This window comes from Triturus cristatus, chromosome 1_2 (assembly GCF_964204655.1).
Source record: "Triturus cristatus chromosome 1_2, aTriCri1.1, whole genome shotgun sequence".
Classification (NCBI taxonomy): Eukaryota; Metazoa; Chordata; class Amphibia; order Caudata; family Salamandridae; genus Triturus; species Triturus cristatus.
Genome location: NC_140580.1, coordinates 923,658,498 through 923,685,972, shown reverse-complemented (window position 1 = coordinate 923,685,972; position 27,475 = coordinate 923,658,498). Strand labels below are relative to the sequence as shown.

The 27,475-nt window shown below is 44.0% G+C and overlaps 1 protein-coding gene across 3 annotated transcripts in view; it reads right to left on the bottom strand.

The window, feature by feature from the left end:
* Positions 1-27,475, bottom strand: part of UBE4B (ubiquitination factor E4B) — a 918,898-nt gene that overhangs the window by 574,263 nt on the left and 317,160 nt on the right. For all 3 annotated transcript variants that reach the window (XM_085609806.1, XM_085609805.1, XM_085609804.1), the window contains one exon: positions 7,279-7,335. In XM_085609806.1, the coding sequence (XP_085465932.1) occupies positions 7,279-7,335 (57 nt within the window). The remainder of the gene's footprint in view (positions 1-7,278; positions 7,336-27,475) is intronic.

Here is a 27,475-nt window from a genome sequence, read left to right as displayed (position 1 = left end):
GATGAGAGGCGCGTCGAGTGGGGAGAACGCGATCAAAAACAATACCGCGAGTTGGGGTGAGGATTGCGCGTCGATCTGGAAGCTGTTCGGAACCGGAGCGCGAAGATCACATCCGAGCCCGATGGCGGAAAAAAACAATCTGAGGATGGAGCCGAAGCCCATGCGCAATACGATCCAAAGGAGGAGTCACCGACCTCGTGACTTCCAAAGACGTTCCAAGAGGAAAAACAACTGCAAACATCCGGGCCCAACACCAGATGGCGATCTATGCACAAGTGTGTAATCTGCAGCTCATATGCCTCGAACTAGTCTATCCCCGATATTAAGTGCATGACAGCAGGTTCCAGATGCTACACTCTGAAACAGACTGAAGCCCTTTTCATGGGTGGGTAAGGGTTAAAGGGAAGCAGAAAAAGAACGCAAGAAACAGATAATCTAGTGTCCATCTGTGAACTTCCTCACCAGTTTGTTTTAACCAATCAAGCATCAGAGAGGAGAAAGCTTTGGGAATCTGTGCACTCTATATAAATAAAACACATTAATACAATTCAAGTTAATCGACAAATTTGAATGATAAATATACAGTTTTCAAAAGCCACCAATCATGCTTTTGATTTTTTGACTACATGAAGTCACTAAAGACAACATTTCTAAATTCATAGGATTTATAGTTATGACACTATAAAACCTGCTTCTTTATGAATTGTGTCCACCAGATATAAATACCAGTTTTAAACCCTGAATAACCTGAAATTAAATTTGAAGAAATTAAAAAGAATATGGGGTTAAATGGAAGTAATAAAACTAGTAATTTCCTGTTTAAACTGGCTTTAAACCCTTGAGAAGTAAACAACAGACCACTTATAAGATCAAATGGTCACTATAGATGACAATGCATGTCTCTATATAAGAAAAACAAATAATTTGTGGATTCTTCTGGCAGAGGCAATTGCAACACACACCAGTTGTCTCCCATTAATCAGCTTAGCGTCTGAAAAAGACAGTGGTTCCAAAGGTTGTGAACAAGAGAAGCTATTACAAGATTAAGATTTCACTGGAGAGTTGGATCTCTGATGGGAAAATGTAACTTTGGTAAAGCACGGAAAGAAATATACGCTTGTACGCCACTGTCTTTTGTTACTTGTTTAATAAAAAGATTAATAAAAAAAAAAAAAAACTTGGGTAAAGCACCAAAATATCTATTTCATACAATATCTTTGTGGAGAAAATCCATCCTGCATCTATGGCTGAAAGCTAGAAATCTAACAAGACCAATTTATCATCCAGATGAGTAAAAAAAAAGCATGTCATTTAAGGATTCATGTAAGAGGTTCAGTAAATTGTTGAGAGCTAGATAATGAACCTGAAGCAAATTGCTCTAATACAGACTTGAGTTGCAGTCCTTTCTAGCAACAAACTTACTGGCACTATTGTCATGGAACTGCTAAAGAGTGCCTGGAATAATTTTTCGGGGATCTAACAAAGGGATGCAGTAGTTTAAAATAGGAGACCTGGAATTGAGGAAGGAACAGTGTGATCAGACGAGAACAGAAGGCTCAAAAAGCAAATTTGCCAAGGCAATAATTTGGAAATCAAGATCACCTCTGAGTTGCAGGGTCTCTTGAACTTCTAGTGAGTTAATGAATCAGAGGAGTGTGAAGGATGTACAGAAATATTACTTAAACTAGTACAATAGAAACACATTGCTACGCAACCTTCCAACCGCAAAGTATATGATCATCATCAAATAACTTTATTCAGTTTAGTTGTAAGACCATCAATGTTAACATGTATAAAAACAGTAAGCAAATTTCATAAGACCATTACACAATTCATTATATACAGCAACCAATTTGAGAATAAAATGACCGGCAAGATGCTTACTCCCCTGAGATCAAGGAGTCAGATAAACCTGCAATTAGATAGCGCCCAGGATCCTGGCGGTGGTTATATCACATACAAGGGGCTAAATTGTTAAATGTCTCTCAAAAATGCTATCTATTCAAAAGAGGCCCTACATTTTACTGCAGATTTAAGAAAATTAAGAACAAACAGGACGGAATCTTCATGCAACTGTAAATAAATAAGAGCTGGGCGACCCTGCCTGAATTTCAACCTCCTTAAAATCGGGACAATACATTTTTTCCAGGGAATCACATAAAACGTACAAAACAATACAAAGTGAAGCAAATCCTGGGGAGACACACCATCGCAGCTACAGGATGCTAAAATCTGTCCTCTAGTGCCCCCCTCGGCGAAGCCAACAAGAGGAGAAAAAAGCCCAGGCGAAACTTGGTCAGCAAAAAATGATCATATCTGCTAAAAAAAAAAAAAGAAAAAAAAGAAAAAACAGACAATAAGGCTCAGTGGATAATGTTTTCAGAAGAAACGAATTTTCGAACGCTGGGTTTCCGCAGTTCCAGCTCTCCAGTTTCCTTAGACTACAGAAGGACTCCCTGACCCAAGCCAAATCCTTTTTTGATACCATTTCGGGATTGGTGTATAGTTCTACTCTACCCAATCTATCAAAACTAGTCTTTATATAGCTAAGACATAGTATACGGTGCGAGTGATCAAGAGATATATACTCTTTCAGTATCACTGGGTCAATAACAATTCATCATTCAGCCAGGTTTTCAGCCAGATTAGTGGACGGAGAGCCAAGGTGTCAATCAAATATGGGACCCCCAGTTCTTCGTGCACAACGTTAGAGGTTCTGATTGGCACTCCTAATAAACGCTTCAGGAACGTGTTCTTGGCCACTTAGCTGCATGCCCCTATATTTCGCTACCATAAGAGGCCATCGCAACACACTTGGCCTGGTATATCTTTAAAAGTGCCGCAATAGGTCTTTTGCCTAATTTAGTAACAAAATTAAAAATAGCCGCATTTGCCCGCACTAAGTCACCCCTCTTTCTCTGTTTTAGAGGGCCCCAGTTCCGATGTTCATCCAAGGTGACTCCCAGATACGATAAAACCTCAATGCGGGGAACCTTTGCGGTACCTACCCTGAACTGAATAGTCTTTGTTGTATGGAGGCCCATCTGCATCATGAAGGATTTTGAATCGTTTATGGATAGATTTGGATCCTTTGTGAAAGCAGAAAAGTAGTCAAGCAGGGTTTGTAGCCCCGAGGGGTCCTAGATATAAGATCCGCATCAACCGCATATAATAAAACCGGCAGACCACGACCGTCTACCTGCAGAAAATCAACCCTTGTGGCTTGTAATAGGTTATCTAGGTCGTTGAAATATAAATTAAATAAAAAGGGGGCCAGAATACAGCCCTGTCGTACATCCCGCTTAATGGCCATAGTGAGGTAGACTCTTAGGTCCCTGGTTGCTTGGTGAAGATTTTCAAAGAAAAAGACAATGTTAGCATCTACCCCAATAGCAAGCATGGACTGCCAAAGTTTGCACCTGTTCACGAGATCAAAAGCAGAAGACAAATCCATGAATGCTAAATAGATTGTACCGGGGCGGGCAACCGTGTATTTGTTCAGGATCATGGACAGGTTAAGACACTGGGCCATAGTTGACCTTCCAGAGCGGAACCCGTAATGAATATCTGATAATCTGTCCAAGAGCACACGACCGACCACTTTGACCATCGAGTCCAACATGGAGATTGGTCTATAACAGTGAGTGCTGTCGCGCTTGCCTTTTTAAAAATCTGGCACTATAGTGGATGTTGCCCAAGACTCAGGACAGTCGGATTTTGCCGCTGCATTCAAAACTGCAGCAAGGAGCGCCGCCCAAAGAGTTGGGTTTGATTTGAAAAGGTTGGCTGGGATGCCATCAGGTCCCAGGGCTTTATCACTGGTCAATCCAATTATATCTTCCTTAACCTCAGGCAACTAAAAACCAGGTCAGATGCAGCAACCACCCCTGGTAAAGAACAGGTTATCTCAGGAGGGCACTCGAACATAACTTCATAATGGTGAACCCACTCCTCCTCTGTTATATGGGCACCTACCGCTCTCCCTTCCTCAGGGTTTAAAAAGGGGCTGTTGATTATGTTCCAGATCTGGAACTGTCCCTCAGCATGCTCACATCGATTAGGCCCCTCCATGCTTCATCCTTTATGGTGGATTTCCATCTTGCCAGTTCCAGTTTATACTCCCTACGGCGAAACTTCACCAATATGGGGTCCCTAGGGCTCTTGATTAGTGCTTCCTGCAACCTCCTAGCTGCCAGGGAACAGAGGGAGTCAAACCATCTAGGGGACTGAGAACATTATCGCCTGGCCAGGGCGCTTAAGAAGTTACTTAACTTGCCTGAGATGGTATTAAATGCGCTGATAACATCCCCGTTCGTTGAGGTTATTGAACAGCACCTAGATAACTCATTGGCACACAAAACCGATATGTACTCAAAAAATGCATCTGGGTATATCTGGGACCATTTTAACCACCTCTCACCGTCTGTTGGTCTCACCTACCCACACTGACCAGCCCCACCTCTTTGAAGAATTAAGGGCCCTTGAAAACAAACGCATAGGGCGTTATGGTCACTATGGACACTCGCTTGTATAGCAAATCCTGAAAATAAATCTAGTAGGGGCGAAGATACCAAAATAAAATCTATAAATGATCCCTCACCCCTACCTCTGAAAGATGGAATAACAGACTTGCCACACGGGTCAGATAAAACATGAGGGACAGTAAATCAAATTCATGGAGGAAGCCATTTAGTGTCTCCCCTTGTGGGGAGTGATCAAAGTGAATTCCCTGCACGCGTGGGCAACCCAAATCAGCTACACTGGATACCCTGGGTTCGCCACAGGTGTGTATATTAAAATCTAGAGCAATCACAACATTTCGAAAAGTGGTGTTAAGGTGCTGCCTTACAAAGGAGCCTAACAATGTTAGGTCACATACATCCTTGATGCAGGAAGTTGAATTATAACAATTTATGAGGCCCAGCTTCTGGGACCCGCTGCGAAGTACTAGGGACTGTATGCACGGGCTCTCTGTGGGCAGGACCATCAACCTACATTCGACTGCCAGGGAGATATAAATTACAAGGCCGCCTCTTGATCTTCCTACATGAGAGGAGATAGCCGGGATTGAAAACGATTTATAACCCTCCAGTGGTAAACAGCTTCCAATTAGCCACGTTTCCTGCAAACAAATCACACTAAATTGTTTTATGTACGTAATCCATGAAGGGTCGGAAAACCTATTAGTAAGTCCTGCAATATTCCAGGATATAAAGTTTCTGTTACTGACACCTGCGGTCCCGGTACTTGCTTGCGGAATTTCCTGCAAATTAGGTATCAATTCTGACACTGAGAATAATTCTCTGTGATGAAAAAAAAACTATCCGAGGTACAATGCTTGTCACTGTATGGTTCTGTTGCTAATAATTGCAGAGCATGGCTGTGCCTGCTTAGTGTATCTGCTTCCATATCCCCCCTAGCCTCCACTGGTAGGATGCAAAAAGGACTAATCTGTTCTGAAGAGACCATTCCCACAGATTAACAAGCAGGTGTCAGAAGAAGTGATATTACATCTGGTTGTTCCGGTAAATGATAGCAGCAGGGCTATAGACTGGAACAAAAAGGGAGACCAGAGACCAAGAAAGATGGCCTTAAGCTCAAAGTGACTGATGAGGAGGGTTTTGTCTAGAGCTGAACACATGGGGTTTGGACGCCTTGAAAATGAACTCCTCAACCATACTGAGACAGGGCTGTTGTCACTATGGTTATCAAGTGAAGGCACTCCCGCTGAATTGCGCGTAAAGCCATTCACACCACGAGATAAATCGTTAACGAATTATGTTTCCATTAACTAATGCTTTCTATTCCTAGTCACATGTATACATTATTTGTAGATTGAATAGTAATAAACTTATCTGTTAAATGTTTTCATGATTTACTCTAAGGAATGATCATTGTTGAGGATACTGTATCTGTAAATAATATATCATGATGTTTATTTTTCTACAACTTTACAAATTGTATTCTAAATAATTTATAAAAATATATATATATATTTTGTGGTATTACAATAACAGATGTTTTTCAATTATTACCTGAACTGATGCTTTTTTATGGATCATCTGTTAGTTACATTGTTGTACGCCTACGCTTGCATTTTATTTTATTTCATTCTTGCTCAAGTTTGTTTCTAAAATACTTTAATTTTTCCCTGAGCTTAGCAAGTCACCTTGTTTGCAGGGGCCCCAGTTTTCTAAAATTAGGTCACTATGGTTAATGCTACAGACGCTGACTGCACTGATATTTTGACTACTGGAATGGACCTGTATATAGTGACTGGACAGGAATCTGAACGCAACAAATAATTTTGTGTGGCAAATTTATTTTGAAGATTAAAGATACTAACAACAGCTTCACTAGAAGCATACCAGTTATACGACTGCAAATTCAATTATTTTATGCCCTGCTTAAGTTACACTTAAAAGTCACAAAACAAGGCAAGGTTAAATTAGCAGGGAGAAAAGAATAAACATAAATGGTGGAAATAGACCAGAACCCAGAGTGGCTCCAAATGTCGGTTTCTTAATAAGATAAGTGTAACAGAGGGTACTTAAAAACTGCCATAAGGAAGTGCTCACCCTGGTCTCAAACAAACTCTTCCACCCCTAATTTGGCTAACAAAATCAAAACCATACATGTAAAACCCAAGGATTCTAGGGGACCCTAAACAGTCTTATGAGGTGGCGGGTTCTGCAAAAGATATCAGAAGCACTACCCACAAAATAACAGCAATAGTGCACCTACACTGCACATGCAATACTTTTATTTTTAACTGTTTTTCTTGTTTAGTTCATATTCTTTCAGAATGGCCTGGGGAAAAATATACTTTCCCACTCAAGTGCACTTTTTTTTTGGAGTGGAGGATTGAGGTGGGGGTTCAAGAATTGGTCCTAACATCTAGCAATAACATCATGCACGCCTTGCTTTAGCCATAAAAAGACAAAACAAGGCCACCAGATAATCTGCACAGGACAGCATTCCTGCTCGAATATCAGAGTATGTAGACTAACATCAACCCATGCACTTTTTAAACCTGGGCTATATCATTCCTGACAACTGCTGAAATGCTCTGCTATGCTAAAAGAAGGCAGGGGGCTAAAGCCCCAAAACAATAACAAACTGGCAACACCTTTTAATTAGAAAACAAAAATAAAATATACAATACATTTATAGCGATTTAGAATCTTTAACCCAGAATGATTTAGCTACAAAAAGTGACTCTTATGAAAGTGCATGATGGAATATTGCAGACATGCCCCATTTAAGACAGACACTTACCAAGCAGCAAACAGGGTGAGTCTTCCCAAACTTGATCTCACACAGCTCAGCCAGTGCCTATGAGGGATAAGCAGATTTTCACTAAGATGAGCAAACAGTTGGTAAGAGCTGGAAGTATCCATGCACCTTCCAGGGGTTCAAGAAGGTAACTGATTTTTTACCACTTCTAATATATTTTAAATTTGTATATTAGTATGGTTGGGTTAGGCCCTTGTAGCCAGATTAAATAAGAAAATAAACTGGAAGATTACTTACACAATGAACAGTATTGATGCTTTAGCTTGCAAATAATAGTGTGCACAGATGTGCATTTATGCCTCTTTAAAAAAACCTGACATGTTAACAATATAAAGTTTAAACAGTCCATGACACAACTGCACCCAACCTGATGCCAGACTTGTACTTGGAGGTCAGATCCACTACTAAGCCCCAGCAATAATGGCCCTTTCTCAATAGTTAAACTCATCCTCCTCTTGAGAAGATTCTCTTGGACAATGGGGAATATACATAAAACGGGAGACATACCGAAAGAGAACTCGTGACTGCTAAAAAAAGATTTACAAATGCTTTACCCTGAACGGCTTTTAAATCAACTCATAGGAATTTGCCAAAGCATGGTTTTTAATATTCAGTAGGGAAAAATTGAGGATGGAGGCAGCAAATGGCCTTGACCTCCGTATTTTTAAACAAGATAGGTCTCTAACTTGTTTAACACAGTAATGTAGTGAATGCATTGGTCCTCAAAAACAAAGATCTGAAACAGCGTGCTGAAAAAGAAGTTTCAAGGAATAAAATCTTATTCAGAGCCTGGCAAGTGACCAGCCAGCCCTCAGTTCGTCAGAGTCTATAGCCTCCACTGCTCTGGAGGAAGACCTCCCAAGATCATCAAGAGATCCCAACCTGCCATGTAGATCTCTAAAGTCTTAATTGAAACTATCAGTACAGCAGTTGCAGTGAAGGCTGTGATTGTTTCCAGGCAAAGCAATTAATCTTGGCAAAGCATTTTGTGTTCCAGAAACAAATCCAGACTTAGAGAGGTTTATTTCTGGCACACGAAAAGAAAATGGCCTGAAGCATGGGGAGTTTCATTCCTGCGCATCAAGGCAATTAACGGATTTACCTGCCTGGGACTGCCATGCCTAAATTGGTTACGCGACCATCACTTTTACCTGTAGGTGATAGCTTTGCCGATGAGCCAGCTAAGACTCGGTCATTACAAGCATGGTGCTTACTCCACCTCCAAGATCCAAAGACTGCAGATTTCACAGAGCGGAAGAAACACTGATTTAGTGTGGTTCCCCCACTCAGCCAAACCCCAAATGACTCCCAAACGTTCTACAAGCACACTCCAGGAATAAAAAAACACCTAATTAAAGACTTTAAAAAGCAGCCTATGGCCACCTCTATAGTAGCCTTCCAACTTCCACCTTGTGTGAAATTATATTTATATAAGGACACTAGATAGGGAAGAGGACTTCTATTTAAATTAACAGGATTAACTTTGATTTTAAAAGCGCACACCAGGGAGTCTTAGGACAATTAACCATATTATATCTTTAAACTTTTTTCAAGGCTCACATAGTATATAGCTCAACTGTCCAGGTTAAATAGTGATGAATCTTTTCTATGTCAAATCTTTCTAAATAAATACTAACATATAGTAGTGAAATACTTCCCCAAATTTTGTAATGCTCCGGCTAAAATTCATAACTTGAGTATTTATATTTATCTTTAATATATTCTACTCAAAGTATTCAGATAGCCGATTCATCAGACTTGGTAAGCCACCAGCTGTTCTGATAGATTGCTACTACATCATCTGTGTGCAGCAGGTCAGGAACAGGAGTATGACACGCTTTCAGAGGACAACATCTTGCTCGTTTTAAGGTCTTCCTTAAATAAGCCAGGAAGGGAGAAAATACAAGTGCTGACATAAACCTCTGTGTTAGCCTATTCAAAGCAAGGAATCTAGTTAAACAATTAACAGTGGCCATCTAACTTAACTTGTAACCATTTAGAATAGAGTATTCTCAAAAAATAAAGTCAGTCAGCCATTAGGCAAGTTGTTGTCAAAGGGTTACATGGTCTATCATGTCAAATGCAGCTCCCTAAAGTGGACTCACTGTCCAAACCAACTAGGAGAAAGGAATAGTCCATGTACGAGTGATATGTAAAAAGAAGGAAAGTTGCTCCCCACTTGAGTGAATTCCTTATCACAGTCCTTGGGACCGCATCTGTCCCGGATGCAGACTTACTTTCAGAGACTAAGCCATTTTTATAACAATCAAGAGTATCAGAGCCCACTAAATCTATGCCACTTTGAAATTCTGTAGCTCAATAGCATATCTCCCATGCTGCATACAATGTGTTGTATTAAGAATCCCAAACAGTTCTTAAAGAAGAAGAATTTAAAGGCCTTTCTTGTTCAGTGTCCTTTGTGACCAAAATCCAGAATCCCTGGGTATGATTAAAGCAAATAGCTTCTTCCATTAGCAACCTAGCATGTTCCATTCCGCCCTTTCCGATTACACATTAGTTAGGAGATAATCACTTACCTGTAACAATCAGTTTGAGGTTTTGTGGATAGTAGAATCATATGCTGTGCATGCTCCTGTCATCTAGTGTTGGGCTCATAAAGTTATATGTTGTTTTCATTAAGAAAATGGTTTCAGTTTTGTGGGGACTCCTGATACTTTGCCTAAAACCCACAAAGCACCAGACATCAGATTGTGTTTTACAACATTGGGGTAAGGGTATGTATTGAGATGCAGATGCTGTAGAAACTCTTAACGTGCAAAACCTTTGACACTCTGTGTTCTTGTAGGAAACTGGACTTTTGTTGTAAATGTACCCCCACTTTTTACCCCCTTTTTAGCTACTAGATGCTGATTTTGGACTCTGCCAGTGCACTGCGGCCTACTAACCAGACCTCACTGCCAGTGCTCCTTCCCTAAAACAAGGTGAAGTCTAATTCTTTTAAAATTGGCTAGGGACTTTAGCCCCCCTGTAAGTTCCTAGTAAATGGTACCCTTGGTACCTAGCCCATGGGTGTTAGAGAGGGTGCCTTAAGGCTGCAGCGTATCTTATGCCACCTTACGGGACTCGCATACAAATTCCACACAGACTGCCATTGCAGGCTTTGTAACATGGCATGACAGATTCCTGTATGTCATGCCAAAGTCCCTGCATCTAATATATGTAAGTAAACCCACAGCAGGCCTTTGAGCCCTAAGGAAGGGTGGATTATATTTTAAGTGAGGACATATCTGCATAAGCAGAAATGTCTCAGTGAAGTCTAGTTCCATTACTAGATATTGCAAGTGAGCTGGGAAGCCATCTTAAGGTATGTACTGGAGACTGGTCCAAAGGAATTACCCAACTACATAATGGCTTCACTGAAACCTATGGTGTTTGGTATCAAACACCTTGTATAAATAAACCCACACTACTTCCAGTGATGGATTTATTAATACATGCACTCACAGAGGGTACCTTAGAGGTACCCCCTAAAATCTACCAGCCCTCTAGTGTGCTGGCTGACTGGTCAAGTCACCACAGACAGGTGAGATCGCGGCTCTCAGAGGACAGAAGCAATGCCTGATCTGGAGGTCTTTTACACCTTCTCCAGAAAGGCTGGTAAATCAGCCTATCAAGGTAGGAAGCTTCACAGGCCTCTGCCGCCTTTGATATGTGACCCAAGGCTTCCCCAGACAGAGGATATGTCACCCCCTGCCCTCAACCCATCTGGCACCAGGACAAACAGAAAAATTAGCTATGCAGGAGGCGTGTTGTACTGTCAGGCTGGAGACACCACTAGGGTGACCAGCTTTAAGTGAACACAAAGTTAGGAATTCCACCATCTTGGGTGTGGTGGAATTAGGAACCCTGGGACAGGGTGATACCCACTCCCTGAAGAAGTGGTCATCTAGGTGTTTTAGTGACCCATGGGGTAAGTAGCCAATTGCCTACTACCCCACGCTCCCCTTAATGCCCCATAATTGACTATTTAGGAGAACCCATGATACCAGGACCTCAGATTTCAACGGACACAAAAGAAGGAGTGGGCAAAGACAACTGCTGACCCGAGAACCAAGGAGCATGACTGACTTGGCGCCAACCCTGCAAGCCTGCCTGCTGCACCCGGCCCTCGTGGAGCACCAGACTCTCTGCCGCTGCGTGGACTCCAAGAAACCCATAGGGTTGCCAGCGATTTTCCAATTGCAAAAGAAACTCCTTTGGAGTGGAGAAGCTACTCCCCTGCAGCCACCAACAGAGCAAGACCTGGGGGCGTGGCCGGCTGCCGAACGTAATGGCCGCCGTCTTCTAGCGCTCAGAGCCCTCGGGGGTGGGGGGTCTGCTACATTGTAAATAATCACAGGTAGGGAGTGAAGAGGTAATGGGATAGAACCTACCTCCTGTAAACGACGTAATAAACAAAGTGGTTCTGCCCTACTAGAAAATACTAGTTTTTTTATTTTTGTACTTTAAGGTGATGATCAGTTAGGTGAATTAAAGTGATCCATGAGCTGTCATGGAAAGCACTATGTGTTTTTAAAATACCCCTCACACACTATGAATCCCATAGTGTCATGCTTCATCATGGGGGTCTTCCCGTCCCTCTACGGGGCGGGGCGTGCTACTACCTACGAATACGTGGGAGCACTGTTGTTTATGATGAATAGGCTATGTGTAGTGGAGGAATGTGAGTGTTGGGGATTATGTGTAAGATGTGAGGGAATGATTAAAAGGACCCTGGCTAGTAGAAAAAACAATTTTATTCTGTTCTCTAGCTGGGAGCGTTAAAAATGGGGAAGAGAGTAGGAAATGCCACAAGTTTGCGGCTACCTACTAGGTCGACATGTTTCGTAAGCAGTCCCCACTGCTTTACTCATCAGGACCAATAGATAATCCCTATAACACTAGAATAGAATTAAATAAGGTGGTTCGTATGCCTATTATTCCGATGTGCCCGACCTATAACAAATATTGAGATCTGCGAGCAAGGGGTATAATGACCCCGAGAAACTCAAACCAATTAGGTATCTGAAAGAAATGAGAAACAACAATAATGCATGGAAGTTTTCACACAGATAGATACAACACATCACCATATTTCTAGTTCATCTAATTCATTTGTTTCGTGATATATTTTTGCTGTTCGTGATATATTTTTCATTTTCGTGATATATTTTTCTAGATATATATTTTTCGTTCTATATCATCTTGGGTAAGGTAAAATTCACTCATAACCCATTGCTATGGAACACAAGAAGAAGAGAAGAAAGCAAAAGGTAGTTAGACATGGTAGACAAAATAAGCGACAGCTCAAAACAATTGGGGTACTCTGCTGTACGAGTTCACTTGTTATATAGATGAATAAGGCGTGAAAAACCACAATCATACTTGATTTTCGGGGGTACATACGTTCTTTTGGCGTAATGTTCAGGCTTCACGAGCACACACTGGAGGGGAGGGCGCCTGGTTTATATCACTAGAAAAACATCGTATTTATCGTAAATGAAAGTGGGTTGCCGAAAGAACGGCGATCTCACAAGTACCCTGACCTAGTTTAAAGACTCGGCCAAGTCTCAACTTACAATAGGCAGGATCGTCCCTCGCTTCCATGCACCTCCGTGTAGCTCCGTCGATGTAAATACGGAAGTGAGCTGCATTGCTTTTTATTGGTGGAGAGGATGCGGGAAGGAATAGACAACTAGAACGTGAGAGTCTAAAAATGGCCGCCCGAAACGGGCTTTTCAAGTGGTGTACTTCCTGGATGATAAATAGAAATAGAAGTTACTCGTTCATGTGGAAATACCATGAGTGTCCCGAAAAAACATTTGGGGTTCAAAAATGATAATGAAAAAAAGAATAGAATAGAATAACTATAGTCATGTGAAGATTTGCAAATTGTTGCACCAAAATATTCAATGCTGCCGATGAGACTTGGGATCAGTGAATCATGTATCACTTTACTGCGAAACTTCAGATTAATTAGTTCGCATGTTGTAATACTCGGGAGTATTGGACATCTCGTAGTCATAGCGAGGATAAGAAAAAAAGGCTATGTTTAAAAAGCAATCTCTAGCGACCAGCCACAACCGTTCTATCTCCAAACTCTCCTCGTTAATAATGGATATAGAGCTGCAAGTGGGAGTTTTAATTTGTACGCTCTTTAATTCTGTATACCACACAGATTTCTCATACGTGGTGGCATGTCAGTCACAGACCAGAGAGAAAGATATATGGAGAGATGCTGGTAGGTCCATCAAAGGAGTGATTTATAGAAAGATTCTCTCAGTATGGTTAAAGCTGACTCCAAGGAATATCGTCATTAAGGCCTCTAATGTTGGTCTTGAGGCGATGCACCCATCTTTGCTCTTTTTCAAACAGATACCTGTCGTTTGGTACCTGTTCGATAACTGTCCATGACATTTCTTCTGGTGTGTGAGGGAAATCAATAAAGTGTGCTGCCATTTTTGTGGCGCCTCTTTTGCACCTGATGTTGCTTTTATGTTCTCCAATTCTTATTTTCACACATCACATGGGAGCAGAGAAAATTTACCACCTGCAACAGCAACAACGTAGTATATCTCATAAAATGCCCCTGTCAATTGGAATACATAGGGATGACAACTCGATGTGTGAAAATAAGAATTGGAGAACATAAAAGCAACATCAGGTGCAAAAGAGGCGCCACAAAAATGGCAGCACACTTTATTGATTTCCCTCACACACCAGAAGAAATGTCATGGACAGTTATCGAACAGGTACCAAACGACAGGTATCTGTTTGAAAAAGAGCAAAGATGGGTGCATCGCCTCAAGACCAACATTAGAGGCCTTAATGACGATATTCCTTGGAGTCAGCTTTAACCATACTGAGAGAATCTTTCTATAAATCACTCCTTCGATGGACCTACCAGCATCTCTCCATATATCTTTCTCTCTGGTCTGTGACTGACATGCCACCACGTATGAGAAATCTGTGTGGTATACAGAATTAAAGAGCGTACAAATTAAAACTCCCACTTGCAGCTCTATATCCATTATTAACGAGGAGAGTTTGGAGATAGAACGGTTGTGGCTGGTCGCTAGAGATTGCTTTTTAAACATAGCCTTTTTTTCTTATCCTCGCTATGACTACGAGATGTCCAATACTCCCGAGTATTACAACATGCGAACTAATTAATCTGAAGTTTCGCAGTAAAGTGATACATGATTCACTGATCCCAAGTCTCATCGGCAGCATTGAATATTTTGGTGCAACAATTTGCAAATCTTCACATGACTATAGTTATTCTATTCTATTCTTTTTTTCATTATCATTTTTGAACCCCAAATGTTTTTTCGGGACACTCATGGTATTTCCACATGAACGAGTAACTTCTATTTCTATTTATCATCCAGGAAGTACACCACTTGAAAAGCCCGTTTCGGGCGGCCATTTTTAGACTCTCACGTTCTAGTTGTCTATTCCTTCCCGCATCCTCTCCACCAATAAAAAGCAATGCAGCTCACTTCCGTATTTACATCGACGGAGCTACACGGAGGTGCATGGAAGCGAGGGACGATCCTGCCTATTGTAAGTTGAGACTTGGCCGAGTCTTTAAACTAGGTCAGGGTACTTGTGAGATCGCCGTTCTTTCGGCAACCCACTTTCATTTACGATAAATACGATGTTTTTCTAGTGATATAAACCAGGCGCCCTCCCCTCCAGTGTGTGCTCGTGAAGCCTGAACATTACGCCAAAAGAACGTATGTACCCCCGAAAATCAAGTACGATTGTGGTTTTTCACGCCTTATTCATCTATATAACAAGTGAACTCGTACAGCAGAGTACCCCAATTGTTTTGAGCTGTCGCTTATTTTGTCTACCATGTCTAACTACCTTTTGCTTTCTTCTCTTCTTCTTGTGTTCCATAGCAATGGGTTATGAGTGAATTTTACCTTACCCAAGATGATATAGAACGAAAAATATATATCTAGAAAAATATATCACGAAAATGAAAAATATATCACGAACAGCAAAAATATATCACGAAACAAATGAATTAGATGAACTAGAAATATGGTGATGTGTTGTATCTATTTGTGTGAAAACTTCCATGCATTATTGTTGTTTCTCATTTCTTTCAGATACCTAATTGGTTTGAGTTTCTCGGGGTCATTATACCCCTTGCTCGCAGATGTCAATATTTGTTATAGGTCGGGCACATCGGAATAATAGGCATACGAACCACCTTATTTAATTCTATTCTAGTGTTATAGGGATTATCTATTGGTCCTGATGAGTAAAGCAGTGGGGACTGCTTACGAAACATGTCGACCTAGTAGGTAGCCGCAAACTTGTGGCATTTCCTACTCTCTTCCCCATTTTTAACGCTCCCAGCTAGAGAACAGAATAAAATTGTTTTTTCTACTAGCCAGGGTCCTTTTAATCATTCCCTCACATCTTACACATAATCCCAACACTCACATTCCTCCACTACACATAGCCTATTCATCATAAACAACAGTGCTCCCACGTATTCGTAGGTAGTAGCACGCCCCGCCCCGTAGAGGGACGGGAAGACCCCCATGATGAAGCATGACACTATGGGATTCATAGTGTGTGAGGGGTATTTTAAAAACACATAGTGCTTTCCATGACAGCTCATGGATCACTTTAATTCACCTAACTGATCATCACCTTAAAGTACAAAAATAAAAAAACTAGTATTTTCTAGTAGGGCAGAACCACTTTGTTTATTACGTAGGTCTGCTACATTGATCAGTAACTACCTTAAAAATGACCTGCCGAGGTGGCGGAACTCTGCCTGCACCTGGACGAAGACTCGCCTGGCTCCTGGCGCAGTCGCTGAGGTCTGTGACCGCTTGAAACCCCTTGCCGCCTGCACTCACGAAAAGACATGGGACTGTCGCTGGGACGCAACCCGACGTCGCTGTGTGGCGGACGAGGATACGACGGAGCTCCGCCTACACCCGGGGAGCGTGCTGCTTGGATCCCAGCACCTTCATTGCTGTGTGCAGTGGTGCAGGACCCCCTTGAGTCCCGACCTCGTGTGGCGAGCGGGGGACGGCGAGAGGGGGACGTCGAGAGGGGGACGTCCGGCGCCACCGGGGGCAGTGGTGGGCCCAGCGACTCTCCCAGCTGCAACACGCACAGAACTTCTCTCCAGCATTGCCGGTTACCATCTGGGGCCTGCCGTAGACACAGCCATTTATCCGGACCCCTGTGGTGTGGAGGACGGGGAGGAGACATCGGCAGACGGTCTCCTGCTGGAGTGAAGACCGACCCAGCTCCGCACTTCACTTCAGGTACTGCCATTCCTCTGTACCGTTTTAGCGCCATAATAGACACTGCCTGCCTGACACATTAGGCTCCACACAGGGCTTATCCCTCACCACTGGTGTAAAGACTGAGATCCAAACCCGGGACTTATTTCCTGGATACACTTGAACTGTTGCTCCTACGAATTTCGCATAGTGCTTCAAAATTGAGACCTTCACAGTTCCTCCAGCCTCTGTTGTTGTTGATTGTGGGAGGCAGAGATCCGTACTTAGTTTCAACAGGGCCCTGGCCTACTTGCTTTACCCTGAGCTCTCCGAAACACCGCCGCCTAAACGCAAACCTTTTGCTGGTCTAGACCTAGACCTCTGCAATACGAACTTGCGGATCATCCCAGAAGTGCCATACATTGCACTCAGTGCCTGCCCACAATCCAGTCTTGTGTCCCGGCTCCACTCCTGACCCTATAATTCATCACAGCAAACAGCGGAAACCAGACAGGCCGCGTGCACCATTGGGTGACACGGTCAGGCGGCGGGGATTACTGCCCTCAGTCAATTGGTACCCGTGGAGGCGGCCGCAGGAGTGGGGCCAGATAGGGGGCCGGGGCCAGCGAGTGAACACGTTGGAAAAATACGCCTACACCAAGTCTGAAAGAGAGGTACATGACCGAACAGAGACTGGCACACAACCTGTCAACGAGGCCACACCGGAGAAAGAAATTACATTGCAAGAAGACATGTCCATCCTGAATAAAGTCCACGCCTCTTTGGAATCTCGGATTGACAAAGTCTCCACACATTAAAGATGGGCAAGTGACTGTTGATCCTCTGTGAAGACTTTTTGTATGCTATAGAATAATGTCCTCTCAATATTTACTTGCATACTAGTTGTAAAGATCACTAATCCAGTGCTTGACCCCCCGGGGAAGCGCGAAGGGCTCTATCCCCCCCTTAAATAGGAAATTGGTTATGGGTCTTAGGCACTCTGCAAAGTTGGGGTGGTGGGAAATTAAACAACCATTCTGCAGGGAAGCAGGGTGGGGGGAGGGTTTTGAGATGTCCTGGGACAGTTCATTTTTCTTTATTGTTTTTGTTTCTATATGTTCTTGGGCACATGACCTAACCATGTTTAATACTCCTACAATGTTTGAACGCAATCAGCAAACACCTGTACAAGCGACACAAAAACCATATGCCGCAGTCACATGAACCTATACTCCCCATGACATCCTCCAGACAGTATTTACCACTCATCTCCTGGAATGTTAATGGTCTCCAGGATAAACTAAAGAGGGGACTGGTCCTACAATATTTGAAACGAAAGGCGCCTGCAATAACCATACTCCAAGAAACCCACTTGACGGGGACAGTCTGTAAGGCCTTAGACTGATGGGGTTTTAAGCTAGCTGTCCATTCAGAATTCACATCCAGTTCACAGGGGGTAGGAATTCTCCTAAAGAAACAATACCCGATCATAGTTAAGCACACATACAAGGATGACCAAGGCCGATTTGCGGCAATCTCGTGTCAATGGGAAGATCGTATAATCAATGTAGTCTCTGTCTATATTCCGTCTGCGCTCCATTCCTCGGCTTTTACAGCACTCCGTGATCTCCTCCTACGCCTCCCACATGGCTCTTTAATAATAGGTGGCGATTTCAACGCCACTTTGAATGACATTCTAGATCGTACACCCCCACGACAGCAACACCGCTCACACTAGGCACGGACAGATTTCCTGGACGCGATGGGGATGGTGGATGTTTGGCGTGCCCTGTTCCCCTTGCTGAAACAATATACTTATCACTCGGGGGCCCACAATAGCCTCTCTAGAATAGACTATTTACTGGCACCTGCAACCGACCTAGGGAATCTTCACGCAGTAACTCACTTAGCAAGAGGCATTTCTGACCATTCCCCGATTAGGGCCCTCTACACTTGGTACTCTACAGCTCAGACCCGCATATTCCCTATATATTCCGGGTATTTGAAGTCTCCGGAAATAGGGAAGGGGCTATCTGACACCACTAAGCACTATTTCAATGAAAATGTATCCTCCGTTTCTTCCCCAGCCATCCTCTGGGAAGCCTACAAAACAGTGCTCCGTGAGAATGCCACTAATCACACATCACAAGAGGGAAAAAGTTGAAACTATAGAGACGTTAGAAAAAGTAGAGGAGTTGGAAAGCTCCCGCAGTCAGGACCCATCAGATGCTAATGCCCACCTCCTACAATTAAAGAAAGGAGAATACAAGGAATTTCTCTGGGAAGCAGCAAAAGCACGTCTCACCAAAACCCAACATACCATTTACGAGGCTGGGGACAAGGCCGGAAAACTCCTGGCCTGGCTCGACAAAAAAGAAAAGGCGGACAGATGGGTGGCAGAACTCCGGCTCCCAATGGGTGGTTTGACTCAAGATCCCGAGTGTATAGTGGACCTATTAGCGGACCACTTCGAACAGGTTTAGGCCCTCACAATTACGCAATCACAAGCTGACATGGAGGAGTTCCTCCGAGATATCAAACTTCCTCAATTGGAAGAAGTAGAGGCCCAGACCCTGGAAGGTGAACTATCCGCTGACGAAATTGCGCTGGCAATCAACAAATTACAGTCCGATAAAGCACTGGGACCGAACGGTATCCCCATCGAGTGGTATAAGCGTAATGCGACAACACTCACACCATACGTGGCGGCAATATACAAAGAGTTTTTAGTAAAAGGGGAGCTACCGCGTGATCAGAGGACTGCGACAATAGTGGCCATCCATAAACCTGGGAAACCAGCGGAGGACTGTTCCTCCTAAAGGCCTATAACGCCGATTAATGCCGAGGCCAAGATATTGGCTAAAGCCTTGGCAAATTAACTCACGCCACACCTAGCAAAATTGATACATCCGGATCAATCCGGGTTTATGCCCGGCAGAAATACAGCACTAAACCTTCGGCGCCTACATAATGTGCTTGGACGTAGTCATACTATCCAGGAAGAGGCCGTGGTGCTATCTCTAGATGCCCGCATGGCTTTCGGATACAGTCGAGTGGCCGTTCCTCTTTGCTGTTCTCTGGAAATTGGGTTTCGGACCAAAATTTTACTCCTGGGTCCGCTTACTATACACTGACCCAGTGGCCCAAATAGTAGCCAATGGGCATAGGTCAAGAGAGATTTTGTTATACCGGGGCACACGACAGGGATGCCCACTATCGCCCCTTCTCTTTGCTTTAGTTCTGGAGCCTTTGGCGGCCTGGATTCATCAAGACTTAGCTATCCGGGTACTTAAATGGACTGAAGACCTGGAAGACTGTATTTCATTATATGCGGATGATATCCTCTTGTATATGGCCTCCCAGCGATGCTCACTATCTTGTCTTCTAAATATTTGTAGCTCTTACGGCCGCTACTCAGGGTATACGATAAACTGGGCAAAATCGGTCTTGTACGTCCTGAAGGGACCTCCCCCACTTCTCCCAACTGGCTGCGCAGTAAAAGAAGTAGACGATACTTTCAAGTACCTAGGGATCCATACTGCTCGAGATCGGGAATTATTTATGACCTTGAATCTCCAAGCCCCTATAAAACGCATTCAAAAAGACACTAAACATTGGCAATCACTACCATTGTCGCTGCTAGGGAAAGCTGCCCTTTTTTTAAATGATGGCTCCCCCTCGGTTCCTTTATGCCCTCCAAAACACGCCCTTTCCAGTCCCGCAAACATACTTCCGGGCCATCGAGGCAGAAGTAACTAAACTCTTATGGGACCACAAGCCAGCCCGCATAGCTATGGTCAAACTGCATCACTCCTGGTAAGATGGTGGCATCGCACTCCCTAATATACAATGTTACTATTGGGCCTCCCAGTTAACAGTCGTGAATCTATGGATTCATGTCCCTTACACGGACCCTGCCTATGCCCTCGACAGACTACAGCTAGGACCGACTGGACTGCACCGAGCACTCTATAATAAGACCAGTCAACTTCTAGGTCCGACGCACCACACACTCCAAACGTGGAAATTAGTGCATAAAAAACTAGGGTGGCACGAAACGCTCACACAAGCAAAGCCCCTATGGGTTACGGACAAGCTGAAGAGACTAGAAAAAAGCAAAGGCTTCCACAACTGGGACCTCATCGGGATATCGAAGGTTGGAGATCTCTTGTTGAAGGGAAAAATGACCACGTTCACACAGCTCCAAACAAGATACAAGCTGGCACCAACCGAACATTTTCGCTATCAACAGATTAAACATGCCCTTGAGGCAGTAGTACCCCCCCCCCCCGAGCAAGATCCTTAACATACAAAAAAATTCATAATATGTCAGACTCGATGGAAAGGCTCAAAAATAAGTGGCAGGATGGAGTGGGTGAAATGAATGACACAGAATGGCAGGAGGCGCTCTCTTCCCCCAGAGAGGTAGCGATTACATCTAAACTACGACTAATACAACTTAAAATTCTTCACAGAATTTACTACACTAGAACTACCCTCTGCAAAATTGGTAAAATCGAAAGCCCGCTATGTCCGAGAGGTTGTGGGGAGATTGGTACATTCTTCCATACGATCTGGGATTGCCCCGTGGTGATGTGATACTGGGAGGCAGTCATGTCACTAATCACGAGGGTGAGTGGATATTCAATATCAAGGGAGCCCAAATGTTGTTTACTTAATATTTGGGACGCAACAGACCTAAACTTAATACAACAGACCTGGGCCACTCTGGGTATCATGATAGCAAAAAGAAACATTGCCCGCAACCGGGGCAGGGCGGCTACCCCTACCCCAGCAATTTGGTGTAAAGACAAGGAAACAGTGATGGTGGCGTAAAAAACGGTGTACGTACACAGGGGATGCCCCAAAAAATGTATCAAAAAATGGGGAAAATGGAATACCTATAAGGGAGGTATTTGCGAATTACCATCAATTATTCGGGAAGAAGGCTCAATGGAGGGAGGCAATAATGCTGAAGGTAATGATGTCTAAATTACACATTGAATGAACTGATTGTATGTACTGTGTATATAACATTGTAAACGTTACATGTACGTGAATGGGTCAGGAGAATGTAACAAGTACAGTGATAACTTGAGTGTCCCCTTTATTTCTTTAAATAAAAACAAAGCAAGACCCGGTTCATCGACCTGCTGCTCACCAGGTCTACCAACGAAGCAGATTCCTAGGAAGAGGTAGCCATGCTCCCACAGTTCAGATTCATCCTCCCTCCAAGTATGGGGACGCCAGGGCCGACCGGTCCGCACAGTACCAAAACATGGTGCACTGGTCCCCTTGCAGCAACCAAGGCTTTTTGTGTCCAGTCCAAACACCAATGCCGAGGAGAAACAACTTGACTGACGTCAGAGACAATGCGATCCACATCATGAGTGGCCTAGCTGTCCTGTTTGCCCCTCTTCAGCAGAAACCAAGACAAAGAGAGAGCCTCTGACTGCCACCACTTGACACCATAAAGCACCTCTGCACCCGCATCCTACAGCCATAGTCCAGAGGATGTGATGGTGCCCACGTGGTCCTGAGACCCACAAGAGCCGAGCTCATCCTTGGTTCTGGCTAGACTGGACTTCCAGTCACCGCCGGCAGCCTCTTTCCGAGGGCCCCCTCCAACTGTGAGTGACTCCAGCACCGAATCAGATGTCCAAAGACACCACTGCACCCAAGCCCCACAGCCTGAGAAGTGGAAGAATGGTGGCCTTATATGCCCAAGTATCTCAAGGGTCAAGCCTCCCTGTGGGTTCCCCCAGTCTAGTCCCCCACTCACAGAGCCTCATTTCTGACCGGACCGTTTCCCATTGACGTGAATGGGACAGCCAATGCCATAACTCACCTCTGCACCCAGACGCCCCAGAGCCTACTGAGGTGATCTGTTGGTGTTGGATCCTGCCCCATACTCACCTTAACTTCAGAAGAACAGCCCATAAGTTGCTGTTAAGTGCCCGAATGCAGTACGTGTTTTTCCCTAAAGAACAACTTTTGAATTTTTTTTAAATTCGTAACTCGAAAAGTACTTACCCGATTCCAATGATCTTGGTACCTAAATTCATATAAAAGTATGTTATTTTTTATAAATTGGTGTTGGATTTCTTTATTGAGTGAATGTCTCACCTACTGCCTTTGTGCAATAAATGCTTAGCACTGCCCTCTGATATGCCTAACTGCTCGCCCACACTACCACAAAAGAGAGCATTTGGGATTTCATTTGTGCCTCTGTAATTCCTTTGAGGTTTGTCTGGACTCTTTACACAGTGTAGCTCTTTTTGGTCCACTATATAAAGAGGCAGCCTTCTACCATTCTCTACAGTGGTAAAAGGATTCTCCTCACTGTTTGAAGATGCCATGCACTGCCTTGGGATGTAGACGTCGATCATAATCTGCCAGATGCCGCCTGTTCAGTTCATTTGCTCTTGCATTCAGGGATCCATCTAGGTGGTTCACGATCAGGAAAATGACCCAACACTCAAAGCACCTCCAGAGGCACAGTGCCTCCTGAAACAGGGCCTTGGACACAAATATGCCTACTTTGTTCCAGTACTGCACAGCAGTGATGTTTGTGAGAACCTGCACAAGCCTCCCCTTGATGGAAGGAAGGTCTTCAAAGCCAGATGAATGGCCCACAACTCTAGAAGACTGCCGTGAAATCGATACTCCACCAGAGACCAGTGCCCTGATCGCCACGTCTCCCAGATGACCTTTCCAGCCTAGCAGGCACATTTGTCAACACCATCAGCTTTGGGTGGGGAAGGTAGAAGATCTGCTCCTGGACAAATTGTGTAAGAGCAGTCACAACTACGTGTCCTGAGCGATCTCCTCCAACACATGGATAATATGGGTTAGATTTCCCTGATGCCGGGCCCACTGGACCTTCACGCTCCACTACACAGCCGGCATGTGCCAACCTGGCATAGCTGATGAGTAGGCCAAGAAGCCTCAGAACTCCTCTCACTGTTATCCAGGATCGAGCTGCAGACATCAGGATCATTGATGAATGTCCTGGACTCGCTTCCGTAGAGAAAAATCCATGAACTCCACTATGTCCAGGATTGCTTCAATGAATGAACATCCCTGCTAAGGATTCAGGTGGGAATTCAGATGTTAAGAGGATCACTATCATCCAGATGTGGTTCAAGACTGATAGTGGTAAGCCCGCATCCAACAGACAGTCATCTAGATACAGGAATACAGGTATCACCGATCTCTGAACATGGGCTGCAATCACCACCATCTTCATGAACACCTGAAGGGCATTGCTGACGATGAAAGGGAGCAAGGAAAACTGAAACAGCTGCACCTCCTGTAACAGGACGGACAGGTGCTCATCCGAAATCAGCTCTGGTGTGGGAGGAATAGTGGGTAGGGCTCAAAGAAAAGCTAGAGCATATCCATTTTGAACAATCTGTAAGACCCATCTGTGTGAGGTGATGAACAGCAAACCTGGGAGGAAATGTTGAATTCTGCTGCTCCCCAGTTGGGCATGTGCCACTAAGGGTAAACTAAGGTGGTTTAGGGGCGACTGTAGCAGGGGAGAGGAATTGGAGTACTGAAGCCCCTGCAGGCCAGCACACTACCTGCCAGACCTACGTCTATGGCATCAAAAGGGTTGGGGCACCTACTGCTCTGGTTGGAAAGGCAGTCACTGTCTACATGCCAGCCCTCTGTAATGTCCCCTAAACTCTTTGAATTGATGTGGGAACTGTTTAGCAGGGGTCAACAGTCCAAAGGAGCAAGCCATAGCACTATTGTCCTTAAAGAGCTCCACAGCAAAGTGTGCCTTCTCACTGAAAAGGTGGGACCAAAGGGCATATCCATGAAGCAGGCCTCTGAGGCGCCAGAAATTCCTGCAAGACGCATCCATACATGGAGATGATGTACAAGACTGGTAGAGATTATCTTCATACGGTAATCTGGGGTATTCAGACCTGTGGGGATGACATTTGGCCACATACTGTCCATCATTAATTGCCTAACCCACAGAGGCTGCAGGGCCTTCAGGAACTGCCTGCAAGATCGAGCTGGCCATGACCGAGAAGTCATGTGTGTAGCGATCCAGCAAATACACAGGCAGATGAAAACATGCGCTTGCCAAACGCCTCAATCTGGCGCCAGTGTAGCAGAAACCAGTGTGATCTCAGGCTGGAATAGAAGTATGTACCATAATCAGTACATAAGCAGTAACAGGTCCCAGGAGGACAGATTGCGCAACATTTGGCCCCACCAGCGGTCACCCAACTATGAACCCTTCTAGTTGAAGTAGGGCACCAAAGGCACACCAGAAGGAGCCCGAAGCACACTGACTAATTTACATGGAAGAGGGACCAGCTGTGGAATCGATTCCTTGGCTGGAGACCTCAAAGGGGTGTAACTAACATTGTGACACCCTCATGCTTTCTCTTTGGAGTCAGAGTGGCAGTATTAGGTTGAAAACTGCTTCAGATTCTTATGCTTGAGCTTAGACTTGGACTTACCATAGAACTTTAAGAGAGAAGTTGAACGCTCAGGGGAACAGACTTGAGGTTGGGAACAGGTATACAATATTGAATCAGGAGTGGGACAAATGCCAAGGATGCAATGTCTTGTGTTCGGCAATATACAGCTTCGCATCTATGTCTTGGATTGCCTTCAGGTGCATGAGGGCGCACTTCTCATACAGCTTGAGTTGGGGCCTGAGCCGAGGCACCAAAGACACACCTCATGCAGCATCTGCCTCCTGCATTTGTGGCATGGCTTGAAACCTGTTGTTTTGAGTGGGGATATTGCTCCTTAGCACACAAGAAAAACACTTAAGAAGTAGTCGGAAAAACTGACAAAGTTGGGAGCAGAGCTCCAAATACATTTCAGAAGGCATGGAAAGAGTGGCACAGAGATCAGTGGAGTGGTGCTTACATGCAGCTCCGCTCTGACACTTGCAGAGCAGTATGGAAGCAAAGATGAGGAACACAGTACTACCTAAAGGCAAGCTGGCGCACTGCTGCAAAAAGTGTCCTGATCCAGCCTGGGGAGTATTCAAAGGTGAGGAGTCTGCAGTTAGAAGTATCCCTCAGAGATAATAGGCTAACCATGCCTTATATTTGGCTATGGCGTAGACTGTTGTGATCTCAACAGCTTACTCACTTCACCACTCCTCCAACTTCCCTGCTTTCCTTATATATTAGGTAAATCTGTACACTGCATAAAAGTCATCTTCCTGACTCTATTACGAAGGAATCGATGGGCACTTGTCCCTGATGAAAAACGGATCCTGGGATGCAATCTTAAACTACTTTTCTATGCAAGGTTGCACAATATTTACTTTGACTGGGTCCTTGATGTATCTGCTGAAATTAAGCATAGTAAATAATGAATGCCTCTTTCAGTCTTTGAGAGCATTTTGAAAAGAAAATAATCTTTTTTTACCTAAAGTGAGTATTTGGGCTGCTGTGAAGCTCTTATAACGACCCCATTGTATGATTAAGAGTCATCAGGGAGCGATGCCCTTACAGGGTATGGCTCCAGGGGTTCATTTTTCATGTCCACCCCACATTCTTGTTCTTCTTATATCCCTAGTCCTTGATATATGGGTGTATGGGCAGTAGGTTTTAGATAATGTTTCCCTCTGAGTCAAACTACGCAAGTTTCATGAGATTCAGCTGTTGGGGTGGTGGTATTGCAACGGTGAACACTTTTCTCTGGAATGGGACTACCCTGTAGTTTTCTGAATCATCAAATGTAATCTTATGTTTTTTATGGAGTGGTAGTGTTGATGTGCTTGGAGGAATGGTGACAATGTGGCCTGTATCATGGTCAATGTAAGAAATATGTTGAGGGAGACAGCTGGCTGTCGTGCTTGAGGGGCATTCATTTTCTGCCGATGGACAAGTGTAGAGTTTGAGTCCATGCTGGTTAGAGGGACCATGTGACCTTTGAGGTCGACCTCAGAGCGGAGGTCTGATCTTGGTCATTTTGGCAATGAGAGTGCTTCAGAGTTGAAGGTTATTTTCACTGCATAGGAGTGACAACAGCTTCCGATGGTGTGGACTCCAAAGGTCACACCTTCTTTCGGGCTCGTTCCTCTACTACTACATGGCGTTTTTTTACAAGGTTGTTCGCTGGTGCGGAGTCAAGACTACCATATGAGCCGATCTCTTGGGGGATGCTCCTCAGTAAGAGCATGAATTGTGCCAGTTGGAGACTGGAAGTGCTATGGTGGGTCCTCGACATGTATGATCTGCAATTTTAAGTGTGGTCTAAGTCCAGGGTGTAGGAGTCACTGGGGTGCTGGAGAACCTTGGCCTACATCACTACAAGCTACTACCAAATGCTTACAAACTAACATTTTAAATGCGTACCACGTGTTGTAGATAAACAAAATCTGCATAGACTATACATCAACATTCCCCAAAGCAGTTGCTAGCCAGTGAATGACTCGGATGCCTGAAATAAATTTCTTAACTCTGCCTGATCAACTCTAGCCTGACAGGCAAGATTATCCACATAGTGTTTAGTAAAGGTGTGATGGATTGACCATGTTGCTGCTTCACATGTCAGATGTGAGAATGTTCCATAAAAAAAACTGTTGCCCCCTTCTTCATAGTAGAATGTGGCCAATAAGGAGCAAGAAAAACTCTTTTGGCTTTAAGGTAGCATGTTTAGATACATTTAACTATCCCTATAGCTATGCTAGCTTTTGATATGGGTTGTAAGGCCTAGTGAAGAAGACAAAAAGCTGTTGAGTTTTACAAATGGTCTTACCTCTGTCAATGTAGTGCATTCGGGTTCTTTTAACATCTAAAAGGCCTTTTTACACAACAGAGTCTTGGTGAAGAAAGAAGAGAAGTAGCTAAATTAATTGGTTGAGCTATAAAGGAGAGTTTCAAGTATAACCCTATCTGCATTAAACTGGATGAGGGCTCTTGAAAAGTGAG